Source organism: Mobula birostris, chromosome 21 (assembly GCF_030028105.1).
Source record: "Mobula birostris isolate sMobBir1 chromosome 21, sMobBir1.hap1, whole genome shotgun sequence".
Taxonomy (NCBI): Eukaryota; Metazoa; Chordata; class Chondrichthyes; order Myliobatiformes; family Myliobatidae; genus Mobula; species Mobula birostris.
Genome location: NC_092390.1, coordinates 60,338,475 through 60,354,021, shown reverse-complemented (window position 1 = coordinate 60,354,021; position 15,547 = coordinate 60,338,475). Strand labels below are relative to the sequence as shown.

Sequence of the window (15,547 nt, the reverse complement as noted above, 5' to 3'; positions counted from 1 at the left end):
GAATATTCCATAAAATACTTGAACCAGTGCATATATTTTTGCTTTTTTCAGTTATTATTTCCTTTTACTTAAGAGTTGTTAACTTTGACCAGAGCCTTTGTTTTTGCCAGGCGGTTCAGCTCTTTGGAAGATTGCAGTACTGACAGGAAGAATGTGCATGTTTACAGTAGCCACTTTGAGAAAACGGGACTGCTTCACACAGTTTGTTATTTTACAGATAGATAAAGAGCAATGCACATCAAAATTAACTGGAATCTATAGATCTAGGGAAATTCTTCAACGGCATCACCTTACTCCTTGATAATCTCCCAAGTTCGGCTATGAACCAGTATAATGTTTTAAACGGAAAGGTATGTCGCACCCGGAGTTTCTCCGGTTAGCGGACGATTTCCCTCCACACCTCTGACGTAGTGGGGAACCGCGTACGAGGCAAGTTACAGCAGTGGTTTGCCGTTGCCTTCTGCTGGGTGAGTTTCCAAGGAGGTCACCAGCTCGTAACCCAGCATGGATGGAAAGCGTGCAGGGGAGCCAGCTGGATTTGAACTCGGGACTTTTTGTCCTGAAGTCTGGCACTGATGCCACTACGCCACCAGCCGGGTCATAATGTTTTAAACAAAAAGAAAATAATTTTTGGATTCAACAGTTATAGATGGTCCCAGTCAGAAAGGTGCATATTGACAGCTGATGTTTCTACTTCCTTTTTTTGCTAACTATACTTTCCAGCACTTTTTATCAATATGATGTTGACAACTTGAAGCTCTTCTTCAATATTTGAATACAATTACCTTGACATGATGGACTCCTGACATCTTCTAACAGACTTGGAGAGAGTCTTTCTTGCATCATGTTCAAATCAGAAAAAAATACCACACCACTGCTGTTGTGCATCCTGTTAAAAACACTACTGAGGGATCCCTCACATTAATTATCTTTGAAGAACCACCAGTTTATTTCCAACAAAACAATATCGACACAATCCTAAATTGTGTAAATCATGTTTTAATTCAATGAATGAAGACAACTCTCCCAGGCTTCACGCTTCTGCAGCACTTTCTGGCATCATTGCTCAGAACTTCCCATGAAATGCCACAAAAACATTGAGTGAAAAGCAACTAGCAACCAGCATCACACGAAAAGGGGAAAAAAATGGACACTACTATGTGTGTGTGTGTGTGTGTGCGCGCGCTTCAAGTGTCAGAACATCAATTAAGTTTACCCACAATGTACTAGCAGTTAATAATGAAATGGTTTGCTTAGACAAATGAATCATATTAAAATATTACTTGTGAAAATTAGTAAATATATTACCATTTCAGATTCAAATTAGCACCAAAGTATTGCTAACATATTCAAAGCCATCCCAAAGTTTTAAAAAAATGCAGCTACTGGACCACGTTCTTCTCACTGAAAGAATAAATTATCTAAAATGCATAATGTTAAAAAGATGTCATAGAAATTTAACACAAAGCCAAATGATTAAATTAAATGTGGACTTGTTATGGTTTCTTCAAGAAGTCTGCCCTAATGGTCAAATAGCACCTACAAAGAAAGTTCTGCTGTTCAACGTTTTTATATCAAAACTACCGAAGCTTTCAGAGCTTAACAAAAAAGAAAGTGCAGAATCTGCAAGTGATGCAGATTAAATTTAATTAAAATGCAGGTGATGTTACAGAAGAAAATAAATTCTGAAGGCTTAAAAAAGATGAAAATTTAAAAAAAATAAACTCTTGTTAGTATTAATTTACTTTGATAGCTAGGGAGTTACATGCACAAAATAGGTTAAGTGAGTAAACACAAAATAATCTGCAGATGCTGTGTCAAAGGAACACTCACAATGCACTGGAGGAACTCAGCAGGTCAGTCAGCATCAGTTGAAAAGATAAGTGAGTATCTGTTTCCCACAGGGCATGTATTGAAGGTGAGGGGGATAGGTTCATAGGGGATGTGAGGGGTAAGTTATTTTTTACACAGAGAATGGTGCGTGCCTGGTATGGTGGTAAAGGCAAACACATTAAAGGCTTTTAAGAGACGTTTGGATAAGCACATGGATGTAAAAAAGATGGTGGACATGGTGTAGGTAGAAGGGACGAGTGTTTGAGTGTTTTTTGATTTGTTTTTTAGCTGGTTCAGCACAACCTTGTGGGGCCAATGGCTGGTTCCTGTGCTTAACTGTTCTTTGTTCCATGTTCTAAATGATGAGTTTTGATCAGAATTTCTGTCATAGCTAAACAAAATGTAAACAATAAAAACCATGCTAACAATAAACTTGCACTTGAGACCCAAAATTAAAATTCATCTGAAATAAGTCCCAATAGTATAACATACCAAAATAATGTGCTATAAAGAGAATTCATTCAATAGGAAAATTATAAATGAATTTTTAATGTAAATTAGGCAGTTTATGAACCCATTTACCATATACAACAGTGACACTAGAAGCAAGCACAGATCAATATATAAGACCTTCTTATATATGAAAAAAGTGTTGCATTTAAGCTGCATGTAAGGCAATACAGCTTTGATATTGCACGCATGACAAGAAAAAGGAAGACCGATATTGAATGTGATGAAGTCTCAAAATATTTGGTTTCTATACACCAAATACATTCCAAATACCAGTTATTTACAGAAGCAGAAACATATCTAATGTTTACTAAAAACTAGTACTCCCTTAAGAAAATTCAATGCTACTATCCAGAAAAGAAGTTCAGATCTGTGAAATGTCAATATTCAGTATTAAAATGAAAACAGAAATGATATATCACAAATAATAATTTCAAAAAAAAATCCTCAAATACAGAACAATTATTTGGTAACATGTAATTTATAACAAAACCTTGTTATGAACCACTTTTAAAGGGTTATTGCACAATGACACCATATCATATTGGGTATCCAATGTGAATTATATTAACCATTTCAACTTACTTTCAAAGTAAGTAGGACATACTACTTTATAGACATCTACTAGTTATTGTTCCGTATTGCTGTTTAGAGTTAATGATAACTGTTTTAAATGATTTATTAATACTGGGTGGCATTGTTATATTCAGATCAATGTAGCATTAAAGCTTTGCCGAGTACTTGTTAATAGTGAACAAATAAAAATGGAGCATTAGTCATAAACACAAAAATCACCCTCTCCAACTGTGCAAGTATACAATACTTAAACTTAGACTTTTCATCTACAGATGCAGACCATTCCCTGGGATGAGCACAAAGGCTTAGGCTTGGAACGGACAGAAGGCCATTAGCGACATGGCTATAGTTTCCAGACTATCTGAAAGTGTTGAGGTGAAAGAGAACAGAGTGACAAAAGATAAACACGACTTAACACTTAATGCTGCCCTTTTCAAAGGCACAATATACAATAATTTCAAATCAGCATTCCAACTTTCTTTACTTAAATAATCATCTGATAAAATACTGATAAACATTTCTATTATTGACCTCTGCCCAATCTATTCCCAAGTGTTGAGAACAGTAAGAGAATGTATCATGATTTTAAAAGGGACAGTAGAGACACAACCAGCCCCACTGTAAAACTCAGTATACACAACATTGAGACTGTTGTTGTATCAGTAAATCAACATCTGTCCAATACTGCAGTCAAGTCACCTGCAAGGCAAAGTGACTATCATAAGGAAGTGGTTTCCTTTCAGACCCAACCTCTCAGCTTTTCAGATAACTGTATCAAATTGCTCCATTTTTTGCACATCTTTCCCTTTTTTCCATCCATATCTAAAACAGTGATGGGCAGCACACCACAGCTAGCAGTCACAGCAGTCCGTGTTATTCCAAAAACTTGTTTTATTATGGAAGCTGACCAGTAAGACTGAAGTGGTAATGGGATGCTCCTGTGTGGAAACCAGTCAGCAAATTAAGTTGCAGTGGAAGCGTGGAATTTAACAAATGCTATTGCAGCTAATTCTTTGCAGAATTCTTCCAAAACAATCACACCTTCCAGCAAGGTCATATGATCTATGCTGTATGAAGAAAAGATGAAAGAAATGAGTTTTGAGAAATTCAGATAAAATCGCTCCATTTACAGGTAAACAAGTAAAATCCTGATCGTTGCTAAAATGAAATTTAATATTGAATATATGCAGCAGTGAACATCTCTGAATTGGAAAGTATTAATCAGAAAACATGTCAACCAGTCAGCTTTCAAACCGGCAAAACTCCACTTGCTATCTAAACTCCCATCTTCTCTGAGTAAAATTTCAGCAACTACCACCCCCCCCCGCCACTACACTCACTTATCATGAATCCAACTTCTATCCTAAAAATATTATAAAATTCTCTTCCACAAATCATAATCAATTGAGAGAAACATTTCACAAAAATTTCCATCTCACAGGGGCATTCTTTAAAAAAAGTACAGTGATTCCTAGCTCTAGGTTGCACCAAAAGATGAAACATTCTCTCCACATCAATCTTGAAAAGACCCTTCATGATCTTGCACATTTCAGAGAAGCATCTCTCCTCTTCCAAAGTGCAGCACATACAAATCATAAGACAATCCACAGATTCCAGTGAACTGCCTTAATAAGGAGACCAAAATTCGAGATGGGGCATCAACAATACTCTTTATAAGTGAAGTATAACTCACAATTGTCGTCCTCAATTCCTCTAAGAAATAATAACATTACGTTAGCTTTTTTACTTAACTGCTGCACCTGCAACCTATCCTTGACTGAATAGTGCAGGACATCTAATTCTTTTGCATCTCGGAGATCAGCAAACTATCACTATTTTGACATTGTTCTCTTTGGCTTTTCGTGCCAAGGTTCTACAAGGTTATCGTCCATTTGCTAGATTGTTGACTACTCACTGAACCAGTCGGCACCCCTTTCTAGAAGCCTGATATCCTATTCATGACAGTTTTCTCTACCTATCTTTTTGTCACCAGCAAATCTCGCAAACAGTCCTTTCATCCAAGTCATTCATGTATTTCCAGAAGTTGATGCCTGAATACCTCAACTTTCTCAAAGCTGGGTTGTACAATTGAAATAACACATCCTAAAATTAAGTCAAGTTGCTCTACTATAACTCTTTAATGCTCCCTCTCCTTGAGTTGTTTAATTACAGCCCATAGTCCTATCCCCACCTAAAATTACAGGATGTTTTGTTCTGGTCCCAGATTTTTTTGCAATTTGATCTCTAAAATAGCTCCATTTGGAAATTAAGATTCAGCCTTTTGCATTAGATGATAATGTAACAATTTTCAAAGGACAATCAAAATGACTTGGTAAAGAAACACACACAAAATGCTGGAGGAACTCAGCAGGCCAGGCAGCATCAATGGAGAGGGATACAGTCGACATTTCGGGCAAGACCTTTCTTCAGGACTGGAAAGGAAGGGGGAAGACGCCAGAATAAAAAGGTGGGGGGGGGGGGAGGGGAAGGAGGATAACTAGAAGCCAGGTGGGTTGAAAAGATAAAGGGCTGGAGAAGAGGGAATCTGATAGAAGAGGAGAATAGACCATAGGAGAAAGGGAAGAAGGGGACCCAGGGGAACGTGATAGGTAGGTGAGAAGAGGTAAGAAGCCAGAGTGGGGAATGGAAGAAGAGGGGACACAGAGAATTTTTTTTACCAGAAGGAAAAGTCAATATTCATGCCCTTGGGTTGGAGGTTATCCAGACGGAATATAAGTTATTGCTCCTCCACCGAGGTTGACCTCATTTTGGCACAAGAGGAGGCTATGGACCAATATATCAATCTTTTCAATGAATTCACTTGTTAATTATGGTTTAAATAATTTTATAGCAATTCTTTTATTTATGTTTTAAAATATTAACTTTTGAGCAGTTTCTAATCATCAGAAACATTTCAAAACAATGGATAAGGTCTTCTGATACACCAGAGGACTGTGTGGGATGAGGTTGTGGATTGCTCCACTTTGCCAAATATCCGTGGTCATGACTGCTAGGATACTGAATATCCTGGGCACAGAAGTCATGCATGACCTTGAGAGGTGAATGTAAGGTAAACATCAGGACCAGCCCAATCCAGTTCCCTGCAGATTACTAGAACATGCAATGTTTAATTACAAAGTGCCTGTTGGCTAACATGCCTTTTAAAGAGATTTGATAAGGCGCAAATAAAGATAAGAGGTGAGCCGAAAGTGAAAATCTGTTACTGACTAAATGTACATTCTGCAAATCTCAGTATAAATTTACATTTTAGATAACTTAGAAGAATAATGTAAAATAGACAAATTTGGTGTGCATGATGCACAATTCCAACTCTTTGTGACATATGAATTTATATGCAAGACTAATTTTAATTTGTACAATATTCAAATTCTGAGGGATATGAGTGCTTGCTTAAAGTTATCAGCACAGGTATCAATATTTTTTTTAATGGCTTAAAGATGTATGCTTTCAGGTTGAAATCACACAAGGTAATCGACAAAGATGAGAGAAAGAATTCTGAAGGTGAGTGCTGGTGGGGGGAGTTGTGCAGCTTGGAAATGGCCCTGAACCCCTACAAAAACCAAGGGTTTTGTAGACCCCCGGGTTGGGAACCCCTGTTCCATGCTGACTATTATGCTTAAATATTAACCCCATTTGCCTCCACTTATTCCACAGCTCTTTATGCCCTGTTCAAGTATCTGTCCAGATGTGTTGTTACTGTCCTGCCTCCTCCATATCCTCCGACATCTCATTCCAGATACCAACCACCATTTCTCTGAGAAACTTCACCCTCTGAACATCCAGCCTCTCATCTTAAAACCGTGCCCTCTGGTTTTATACGCCCTAAGATGGGAAACGGACACTGACCATCTACCTATAACTGATTGTATGTACTGATTTCTTGGGATCTTTCACTTCCTTTGCTCCAGCCTATTTGATCTCTCCTTACAATTGAAGCACTCCAATCTATGCAATATCCTTTTGAATCTTTCCTGAACGCTTCTCTCGTTTTATAGTCATACTTTATTGATCCCGGGGGAAATTGGTTTTCGTTACAGTAATAAAACCATAAACCATAAATAGTTAAACAGTAATATGTAAATTATGCCAGGAAATAAGTCCAGGACCAGCCTATTGGCTCAGGGTGTCTGACCCTCCAAGGGAGGAGTTTGATGGCCACAGGCAGGAATGACTTCCTATGACGCTCTGTGTTGCATCTCGGTGGAACGAGTCTCTGGCTGAATGTACTCCTGTGCCCACCCAGTACGTTATGTAGTGGATGGGAGACATTATCCAAGATGGCATGCAACTTGGACAGCATCCTCTTTTCAGACACCATCGTCAGAGAGTCCAGTTCCATCCCCACAACATCACTGGCCTTACGAATGAGTTTGTTGATTCTGTTGGTGTCTAATTACACCACTCTTATCGAGTGGCAACCAGAACTGTACGCAAGCATGTGATAAGGCCTTCGTTGTTCACCTGGGATGGCACTTTGAGGAACTGTGTACTTGTTCTCCAAGATCTCTTTGTTCAATACCACACACAGGATCCTACCATTCACTGTGTATATCCTGCCCTGGTTTAACCTCACATGTATCCATTAAATGTTATCTAACACCCCCTTGCTTCTAGAGGAGCACAACCTTGTCGCAGGGTTTGGAGACTTGCCTGCCTCAATGGCCTGGGGAGCTATGTTGGCTGGAGTCAGGACCTTGTGTTTTGACTTCCGATAGAGTCATTATGCTAAACAAGTTAAAGGGTATGGGTCAGACTAAGAGTGGTCCACCAGTTCTCCAGGTTTGGGGTTTCAGCTCAGGGCTAACATCCCTGACAGGAAAAATTGTTACGTACACAACAATGAAGAATCCTTCTATATCTGTGTGATGGAGATGGAGGGCTTTCACTGCTATCTTAAAAGCCACTGGCGTAGTGGGCAGCAAGTAAATAAGTGACATTCCCTTACCTAATTTTCCAGTTGAGCACTATCCTATTGTAACCCTGGACACCTCCTTCACTGCCCACTATGCCACCAATTTTGGTGTCATACGCAAACTTACTAATCACACTCCCATCCAAATCATTAATATACATGACAACACCAGCAATAATCCCTGTGATCCCAGATCTCCAATCTGGAAATCAAATCTCCACTACCACCCTCTGCCTCCTACAACCAAGCCAATTTTGTGTCTCATTTGTTCCTCATCCTGAATCCCATGTATTTTAACCTTCAGGACAAGTCTACCATACAAACTCAGTAAAAGGGCTTGTAAAAATCCGGGACATCTAATACTTTGCCCACGTCAATTATATCATTACTTACTTATTATGATGGGGAATCTGGAAAAAACAACTGATTTGAACTTACATGGGCCCATCTTGTTCAAAACCTAGCAAACGTTTTCGGACAAGTAAAAGCTTCGGTGTGAAGTCTGGGATGCGTTGTATTCTCAACATTAAGTCTCCAACCACCTAGAAAATTTTAGTAATAATTTTGTATAATGCCATTAGTGTTTCAACCATACAATTAACTGTCATTTTAATTAAATATGAATGTAAACATCTACAGTGGATTCTGGTTAATTGGTTTACACCGGGACCAGTACATTTTGGTTTAATTAAGCAGCTGCCCCAATTAACTGAAGTTTCATGGAAATAGTTAAAAGGTATAAACAAGGACAAGACTACCATTTAACCATAACAATTTATATATTCAAATAAATACAAATGAGAACACTACCAATACCTCTACTGTACTATAAAACTGTGTATTGGTTCCAAACAGTTATCAATGGAGGAATTCATCTGCCATGTTCTTATGATTGACTGTAATTGAACAGATCAGTGGACACACCTAGTACAGATAATGGACTAGCTTCATACAATGCTTTAGATATTTGCATCCCTCAAATCTTCATTTTCATCGTAACATTCAAAATACCTTCAAATTCTTTGTAACTTGTTGAAATAGTGAAATCAGTTCATTTTCACTCCCAGCTGTTTCTGGCATCTTCAAGCCTGAATGCTTGAAACCACAGTGAGCAAAACGGTTCTGAATCATCTTACTGCTTATTTCTCATCAACTATCAGTGAGTAAAACGCTGCTTTTAGTACACAAACACACATAACTGATGTTATTTAAGAACTGATCACTCTAAGCACAATACAGTGTCTAACAGCCACACAAGTGTACTGGTGCTAGTTAGAAACTGTTCGACAAGGCTCCTGTCCCTATTAGGTGGCATAGTGTCCCAAATAAATGAAGGGAATCCGGCTATTTTCTCGATTTAGTTCCTTTAAGAGTTGACCCAAATAAGCAGCTGTTAGGTTAACCAATGGCCCAATTAATCAGAATCCACTGTATTACACATTTATTTTAAAAAAACTTTGTAACCATTACAAAAAGCAATTTGGTTCAAATAAATGTGCTTAATTTTCAGATCTAATAATATGAAAGACTAAGTGTGTAGATATGCACTTACCCTTACAATAACAGAAAACAAAGACCTGCAGTTGGGAGCCAGGTTAATATAAGGATCCAATAAATATTCATGTATGTGCGGGTGAGGAAATAAAGACAACTTTGACAGCACAGAGGTCACTTGCAAATTCACATCATATGGCTGGAAAGGGAACAGAAATTTTCAAGTATGTATGTGTATAAATAACAAGAAAAACATTATTTCAAATAACACAATATGTTTTCAGGTACAAGGTCACATGCATTAATCATGGAGGCCTTAACTGAAAAATGGCACACAAGAATAAATTGTTATCTATTAACATCAGCTTTTCATTGGCACTCCAATGAAAAATTTTCCTTGAGCATATTTTGCAGAATTTAGAAACAAAACAAAATTATTATAATCTTGATCCGGTATCCTAAAATGATGTCACACCAACAAAACAATACCAAGTTTTTAAAAAAAAATTGGCTTATCTAATTTTCTAATGATTTTGAATTGTTTTTAGCCATATCTCAGAAATGCCTTGAAGGGTAATCTCATTTGGAATAACTCTAATCTCAAAGCAAGTGTACAGTTATTCAGTTGCTGAAATTAAAACATTGTGCTGATTCTCTTGTTAGGTTTTTAAAAGCAAGGGCAATTTGCATTTAATCTAAATTGCATTCAACTTTAAACTAATTAAATGCTTTCACTGAATATAAAGTAGTAACTATGACATTTCTAGTACTGAAGTCTTCACCTTGATGAGAACTGACAGATATGAAAGGAAGCATATTTTAAATCTTCCCAAGTTTCAGTTGTCCTACCAACTCATTGAAACACCAACATGTCAAATGGATTGGTTAAGTAACTTTTATCATTAAGCTAAGAAAACCTGCCACATTTCTGGAACACAGTTGAAATACTGAGTGCAATCAATTCATGTTATCCATTTTGCAGACAATACAAAGATGGATGAAAAATTAAAATGTTAAGAGCTCAACAAGAGATTGTAAAAAAAAGTAAATGGGGAGAGCATATTATGCTGGCAGATGCTAAATTAGCTATTCTTTTCATATAATAGAAATCTTCTGAACTAGTTAGAAACTGGGATATGGTGTTATTCAGCCTTGATTGAAAACTGCTGTCAGCTAACATGCAGCTCAAGGAGGAGTCAAGTGATCACAAAATTTACAACACAGGAAGTTGGTTTATGGCTCATCATGTTCATGCAGGCAAAAAATAAGGGTTACTTCGGCTACTTAATCTTTCCAGCAATAGCCTTATAACCCTAAAACAATGGCTCCAAGTACACATTCAAGAACTTTTGAAAAGCGAGGAGCTTGTACCTCAGACACTTATCACTACCTGACCGAAAAATGTTTTCCTCATTTCCGTCTAACCTTTGCACCAATCACTTCAATCTATCCCTTCTAGGTTTTTGAACATTCTATTACAGTACCCAATTAAACCCCTTGTCATTTCATGTACCTCAAATGCTCAATCAGTCTCCCCTGTTCCAATCTTACCTCACAAATAAAATTTGCAAGTTCTGGCACCACCTTTAATAATCTTCTCTGCATTTTCTCCAAAGTAATCACATATTTCCTGTTACATGGTGACTAGAATTACACATGACAGATCACCTTGTGACCTAACTACATTTCTACTCTTAAGCCTCAGCTAAAAAAGTGCTGTGCGCCTGTTTAACCATCTTACTGACCTGTTCTATGTTTGAAGATCTGTAGATCTACACTCCACAAAGTCCCTTTGTCCAACTTTATCCCTCAGTATCTTCCTATCGTGCATTTTTCCCGCTACAACTCCTTAAATCCAGCACCTCACTCATTGCCAAGCTGAATTTCATTTACCATTTTTCTTTAGTTTTTAGATACCCAATGCAATCTAAGTTTTCCTCATTGTCAACCACATAGTGATTTTTTTTGTGCCATTCACAAATATCTTTATAATCCATCGAAGGTCAGGGGTTCCCAACCTGGTGTCCACTGTCCCCCTCGGTTAATGGTTGCAGCCTATGGCATAAAAAAGGTTGGGAACCCTTGATTCAAATATAAGTCTAAATCATTAAAACATAATCACCCACTTATGAGGGAAATATTTTTTCCACAGAGGATTGTGAATCATTCAAACTTTGTACTGCATTGGGCTGCAGATGTTGAGTGTGGACTGAAACCATCTCATTTTCTGACACCAAAGGAACCAAAAGAAATGGCGACAGAGGAAAGTGAATCCAGGGAAATCTTGTACCATGATTTTACTCTTGAGTGAACCAGATTTGTGGAGCTGTGAGACTTAGTCCATTGCTCTTTTTAATGTTCATGTTTATTTTATTCAGCTTTAATTAAGGCCTCACCTTGAGTATTGTTAACAGTTTTGGGCTCCTCATTTAAGAAAAGATGTGCGGCCATTGGAGAGGGTTCAGAACAGGTTCACAAGGATGATTCCAGGAATGAAAGGGTTATCATGTGAGGAATGTTTGATGGCTCTGAGCCTGTACCAGCTGTACCAGAAGGATGGGGGGGGGCGGGGGGAACTCACTGAAACCTTTTGAATGCTGAAAGGCCTAGACAGAGTAGATGTGGAAAGGATGCTTCCCATGGCAGGGGAGTCTCCCTGCTTCCCATGGCAAGGGAGTCTAGGACAAGAGGATGCAACCTCAGGAAAGAGGGGCGTCCATTTAAAACAGAGATGCGGAGAAATCTCTTTAGCCAGAGGGTGGTGAATTTGTGGAATTTGTTATCACAGGCCAGCTGTGAAGGCCAGGTCGTTGTGTACTTAAGGTAGAGATAGGTTCTTGATTGGCCACGGCATCAAAGGTTACAGGGAGAGGCCTGGCAGTGGGGCTGACGAGGGGGGTAAAAAAAAAGGATCAGCCATGACTGACTGGTGGAAAAGTCTCGATGCGCCAAATGGCCTAATTTTGCTCTGATATCTTTTGGTCTAATTATTGATCGTTCAGATGTAGCAGCAATTTACCAACACAAATTATAAATGGAATTGTTTCAGTAAATGTATCACAGGGCATTTTGTGGTACAGTAATAAAAGCTCCACACTGAAACTCTTTCAATACCAAGGAAGAGTAATTTGTTATTTTGCATACTGGGATGAATTTGGTCTATTCTATCAGCAGAAGACCGCAATAATAAAACCCCTTCGATGGCAGGCTGTCACTTTAATTTCAAACACAATCAGTTCTCTTTCTAAGTTCTGGAGTGTGCAAACAGAACCCAAATATTACAATGCCTTCTTTTCTCTAATAAACAGTGATAATAATTTCAATTATTTCACAGTACCTGATCAAGTATCCTGCCCATTCGATCAAATAATACTTTTAGAAAATGTCCCTCATAGAAAGGAGACTCCAGGTTACATTTCTCCAACGGTTTGGGTGTTCCTGGCCAGTCCCACCTCATACAGTTACCACAACAATCCCGGAACTGTTAATGAAATCAGTATTAATTAACTCAAGCAAAGAAAACCAATTAATTAACTAATTCTTCCTCCTGTCAGTGATGGAAGAAAGCAGCCCATCGTGGCACCTTATACCTTGTATTAAATTATTTTGATGGTAAAATTCTCAGATGAATTAGAAGTCAAATTATATTTTCATATATTTATGACATTGCTCATAAAGAATCTTCAAAAGAATAAAGTGATCTCAAACTATGTAAAACCAATCACATTCTTACAACATCATCTATTATTGAGCTGGCTGATATTTAACGCCTTCACATTCAGGAATAATTTCCTTTCATTTTAAAATCAGCAATTAGTATTGTTAGGATGAAGACTCAGAAAACAGTTCAAAAAATATAGTAAACACAAGATAATCTGCAGACGCTGGGATCAAAGCAACACTCACAACATGCTGGAGGAACTCAGCAGGTCGGGCAGCATCTGTGGAAACGATGACTCGACGGCTCGGGCCAGAACCCTTTGTCAGGACTGAAGAGGGAAGGGGCAGAGGCCCTACAAAGAAGGTGGGGGAGGGTTGGAACCTTTCAACCTTCCAACCCTCCCCCACCTTCTTTATAGGGCCTCTGCCCCTTCCCTCTTCAATCTCGACTCACCGTTTCCAAGGATGCTGCCCGACCTGCTGAGTTCCTCCAGCGTGTTGTGAGTGTTGCTCAAAAAATATAGTGTCTGCTTCAGTGCTTTTAAAAACTACAGGAAGAACAGCTGATACTTGCATGAAGGTAGTTACCATCCCTACAAAGCTATGGGGCTCACATTTTGTTCTGCATTTAAGATGTTATTATACTGCACCAGAAAGTCTAAAGCTACTTTTCATTGGGAATCACAAACTTCCACCTTAACAGGACTTGAAACTTTAATAATACTTCAGACTTTAAACAATGCAGAAATGTTTCAGAATGTGAGAGAAATCAGTGGTACCAAGATGTGGAGCTAAATAAGTTCAGTGGCAGAGGTAATATAGGTGGTGCTAGGTAATGCTGTGATTAAAGATATATTGAATATGAAGGTGTATAATAGGGTAGCAATCATCAACTTGGACACAGCTGAAGCAGAGACTGGTAATATTTCGGAGAGTGACAAGAACAGGCTGGGTGGTGAACTATATAGAGAATTAGAAGGTCAGCTCATGGTCACTGAGATATCAAATTAGTGCACCATAAAATTCATCCTGAACCAACAGCCAGAAAGAAGGATGAGCATCCAGTAGAAAGATCTTTGGGAATCTCCAGATGCCGAGTCCAAATGCTGCTTTCTTTGCTGCATTGTGTACATACATCTACTGATGCTTCTGGACACATCTTCAGTGATGTTCCTGGAATCATCAGGTGTTTCGGGTCTTTCAACATCATACAACCTCCTCCAGGTGACCCAGCCGGGGCTGATCAGACCCCAGTTTGTGTCCAGATGGCTAGCTACTTATGACTCCATGGCTCCCCTATTTTGAGCCACAGCCATCTTGAGGCCCTCTCTGCCGCATCGGTGGTACTGCGTTCTCCATCCAGCCTGCTGACAGTTGCTGACCAGTCCTGCGTACTTGGAGAGCTTCCGTAAAATTCTGATTGAAGTTTTACTATACAGAAAATTCTAATTTATCCACAGACAGATTTCAGTGGTAGAACAGGACAGCAAAATGCATGGAATCAAAATGCAGAGAAGAAATAAAAGACATTGTCAACACAAATATGGAAACTTACTACCTATGTTGTAAGATTAGCCCTTACCTGCCTATGTGCATCTCTGAGGTAGGTATCATATCCAGTACCTTCAACATAGTAAGACGACTTTGCTTCATCAGGAACAAGACAGAGAAAACTGAAATATCGAATAAATTTTGAAAAGAATTGTTACTTATGATTATGAATCAAATCAATGTATATTTTGCAAGTACTGTACCTGAAATATAATTCATGATCAGCTCTTTCATATTAAAGTTACAGTCCTTCCAATTTATACTTAGAAGTTTGGTTAAATTCCTTGAAACTTGAATTCCCAAGACAGCATCTAATTTCTCAGTAACATGAAATTACAACAATGATGCTGAGTATAGGAATTATTTAGTTATTTTTATTTACTTAGAGATACAACACAGGACAGGCTCTTCCAGCCCTTCGAGCCATGCCAGCTAGTAACCCACTGACTTAACCCTAAACTAATCACAGGATAATTTACAATGACCAATTAGCCTACTAACTGGTATGTCTTCGGGCTGTGGGAAGAAACCGGAGCACCTTGAGGAAGCCCACGCACACATGGGAAGAAACATACAAACTAGCTTACAGAGGACACCAGAACTGAAATCTGAACTCTCATGCCATGAGCGGTAATAGCGTTGGGCTGTGACTCTACTGTGACACCCCAGTATGTTTATATTCAGAAAATGTATTTGTGCCACTAACAACATTTGAGTGGATTTCTTTGAGAAATGCCAATTTACTTATGACTATATTTTGTATTTCACTATGGACAAATTGCTGCTGCCCTATTTTGTTACTTCAATTAAAAGGAATTTTGTGATGACCTGCAGTTATGAAAAAGACAGGAATGCTCGCTTTCCTTGCCAATTTGCCAAATTTCACTGAGTTACTGATGAACTCTTTAGGGCAGGATTACTATGCTGTTGTTCAAATGGTTCTGCTGTTGAAAGTTTGATAGTCTGCCTTTGTCTGTTAAGTGTATACTT

General features: G+C 38.4%; 1 protein-coding gene across 1 annotated transcript in view; it reads right to left on the bottom strand.

Moving 5' to 3' along the window:
* Positions 1 to 2,361: 2,361 nt before the first annotated feature.
* fhip2a (FHF complex subunit HOOK interacting protein 2) overlaps positions 2,362 to 15,547 on the bottom strand; it is a 78,596-nt gene continuing 65,410 nt past the window's right edge. Inside the window, exons 13-17 of the mRNA XM_072239589.1 lie at positions 14,589 to 14,679; positions 12,684 to 12,827; positions 9,405 to 9,545; positions 8,291 to 8,394; positions 2,362 to 3,986 (exon numbers count right to left, since the gene is read on the bottom strand). Of these exons, the coding sequence (XP_072095690.1) occupies positions 3,881 to 3,986; positions 8,291 to 8,394; positions 9,405 to 9,545; positions 12,684 to 12,827; positions 14,589 to 14,679 (586 nt within the window). The 3' untranslated portion in view covers positions 2,362 to 3,880. The remainder of the gene's footprint in view (positions 3,987 to 8,290; positions 8,395 to 9,404; positions 9,546 to 12,683; positions 12,828 to 14,588; positions 14,680 to 15,547) is intronic.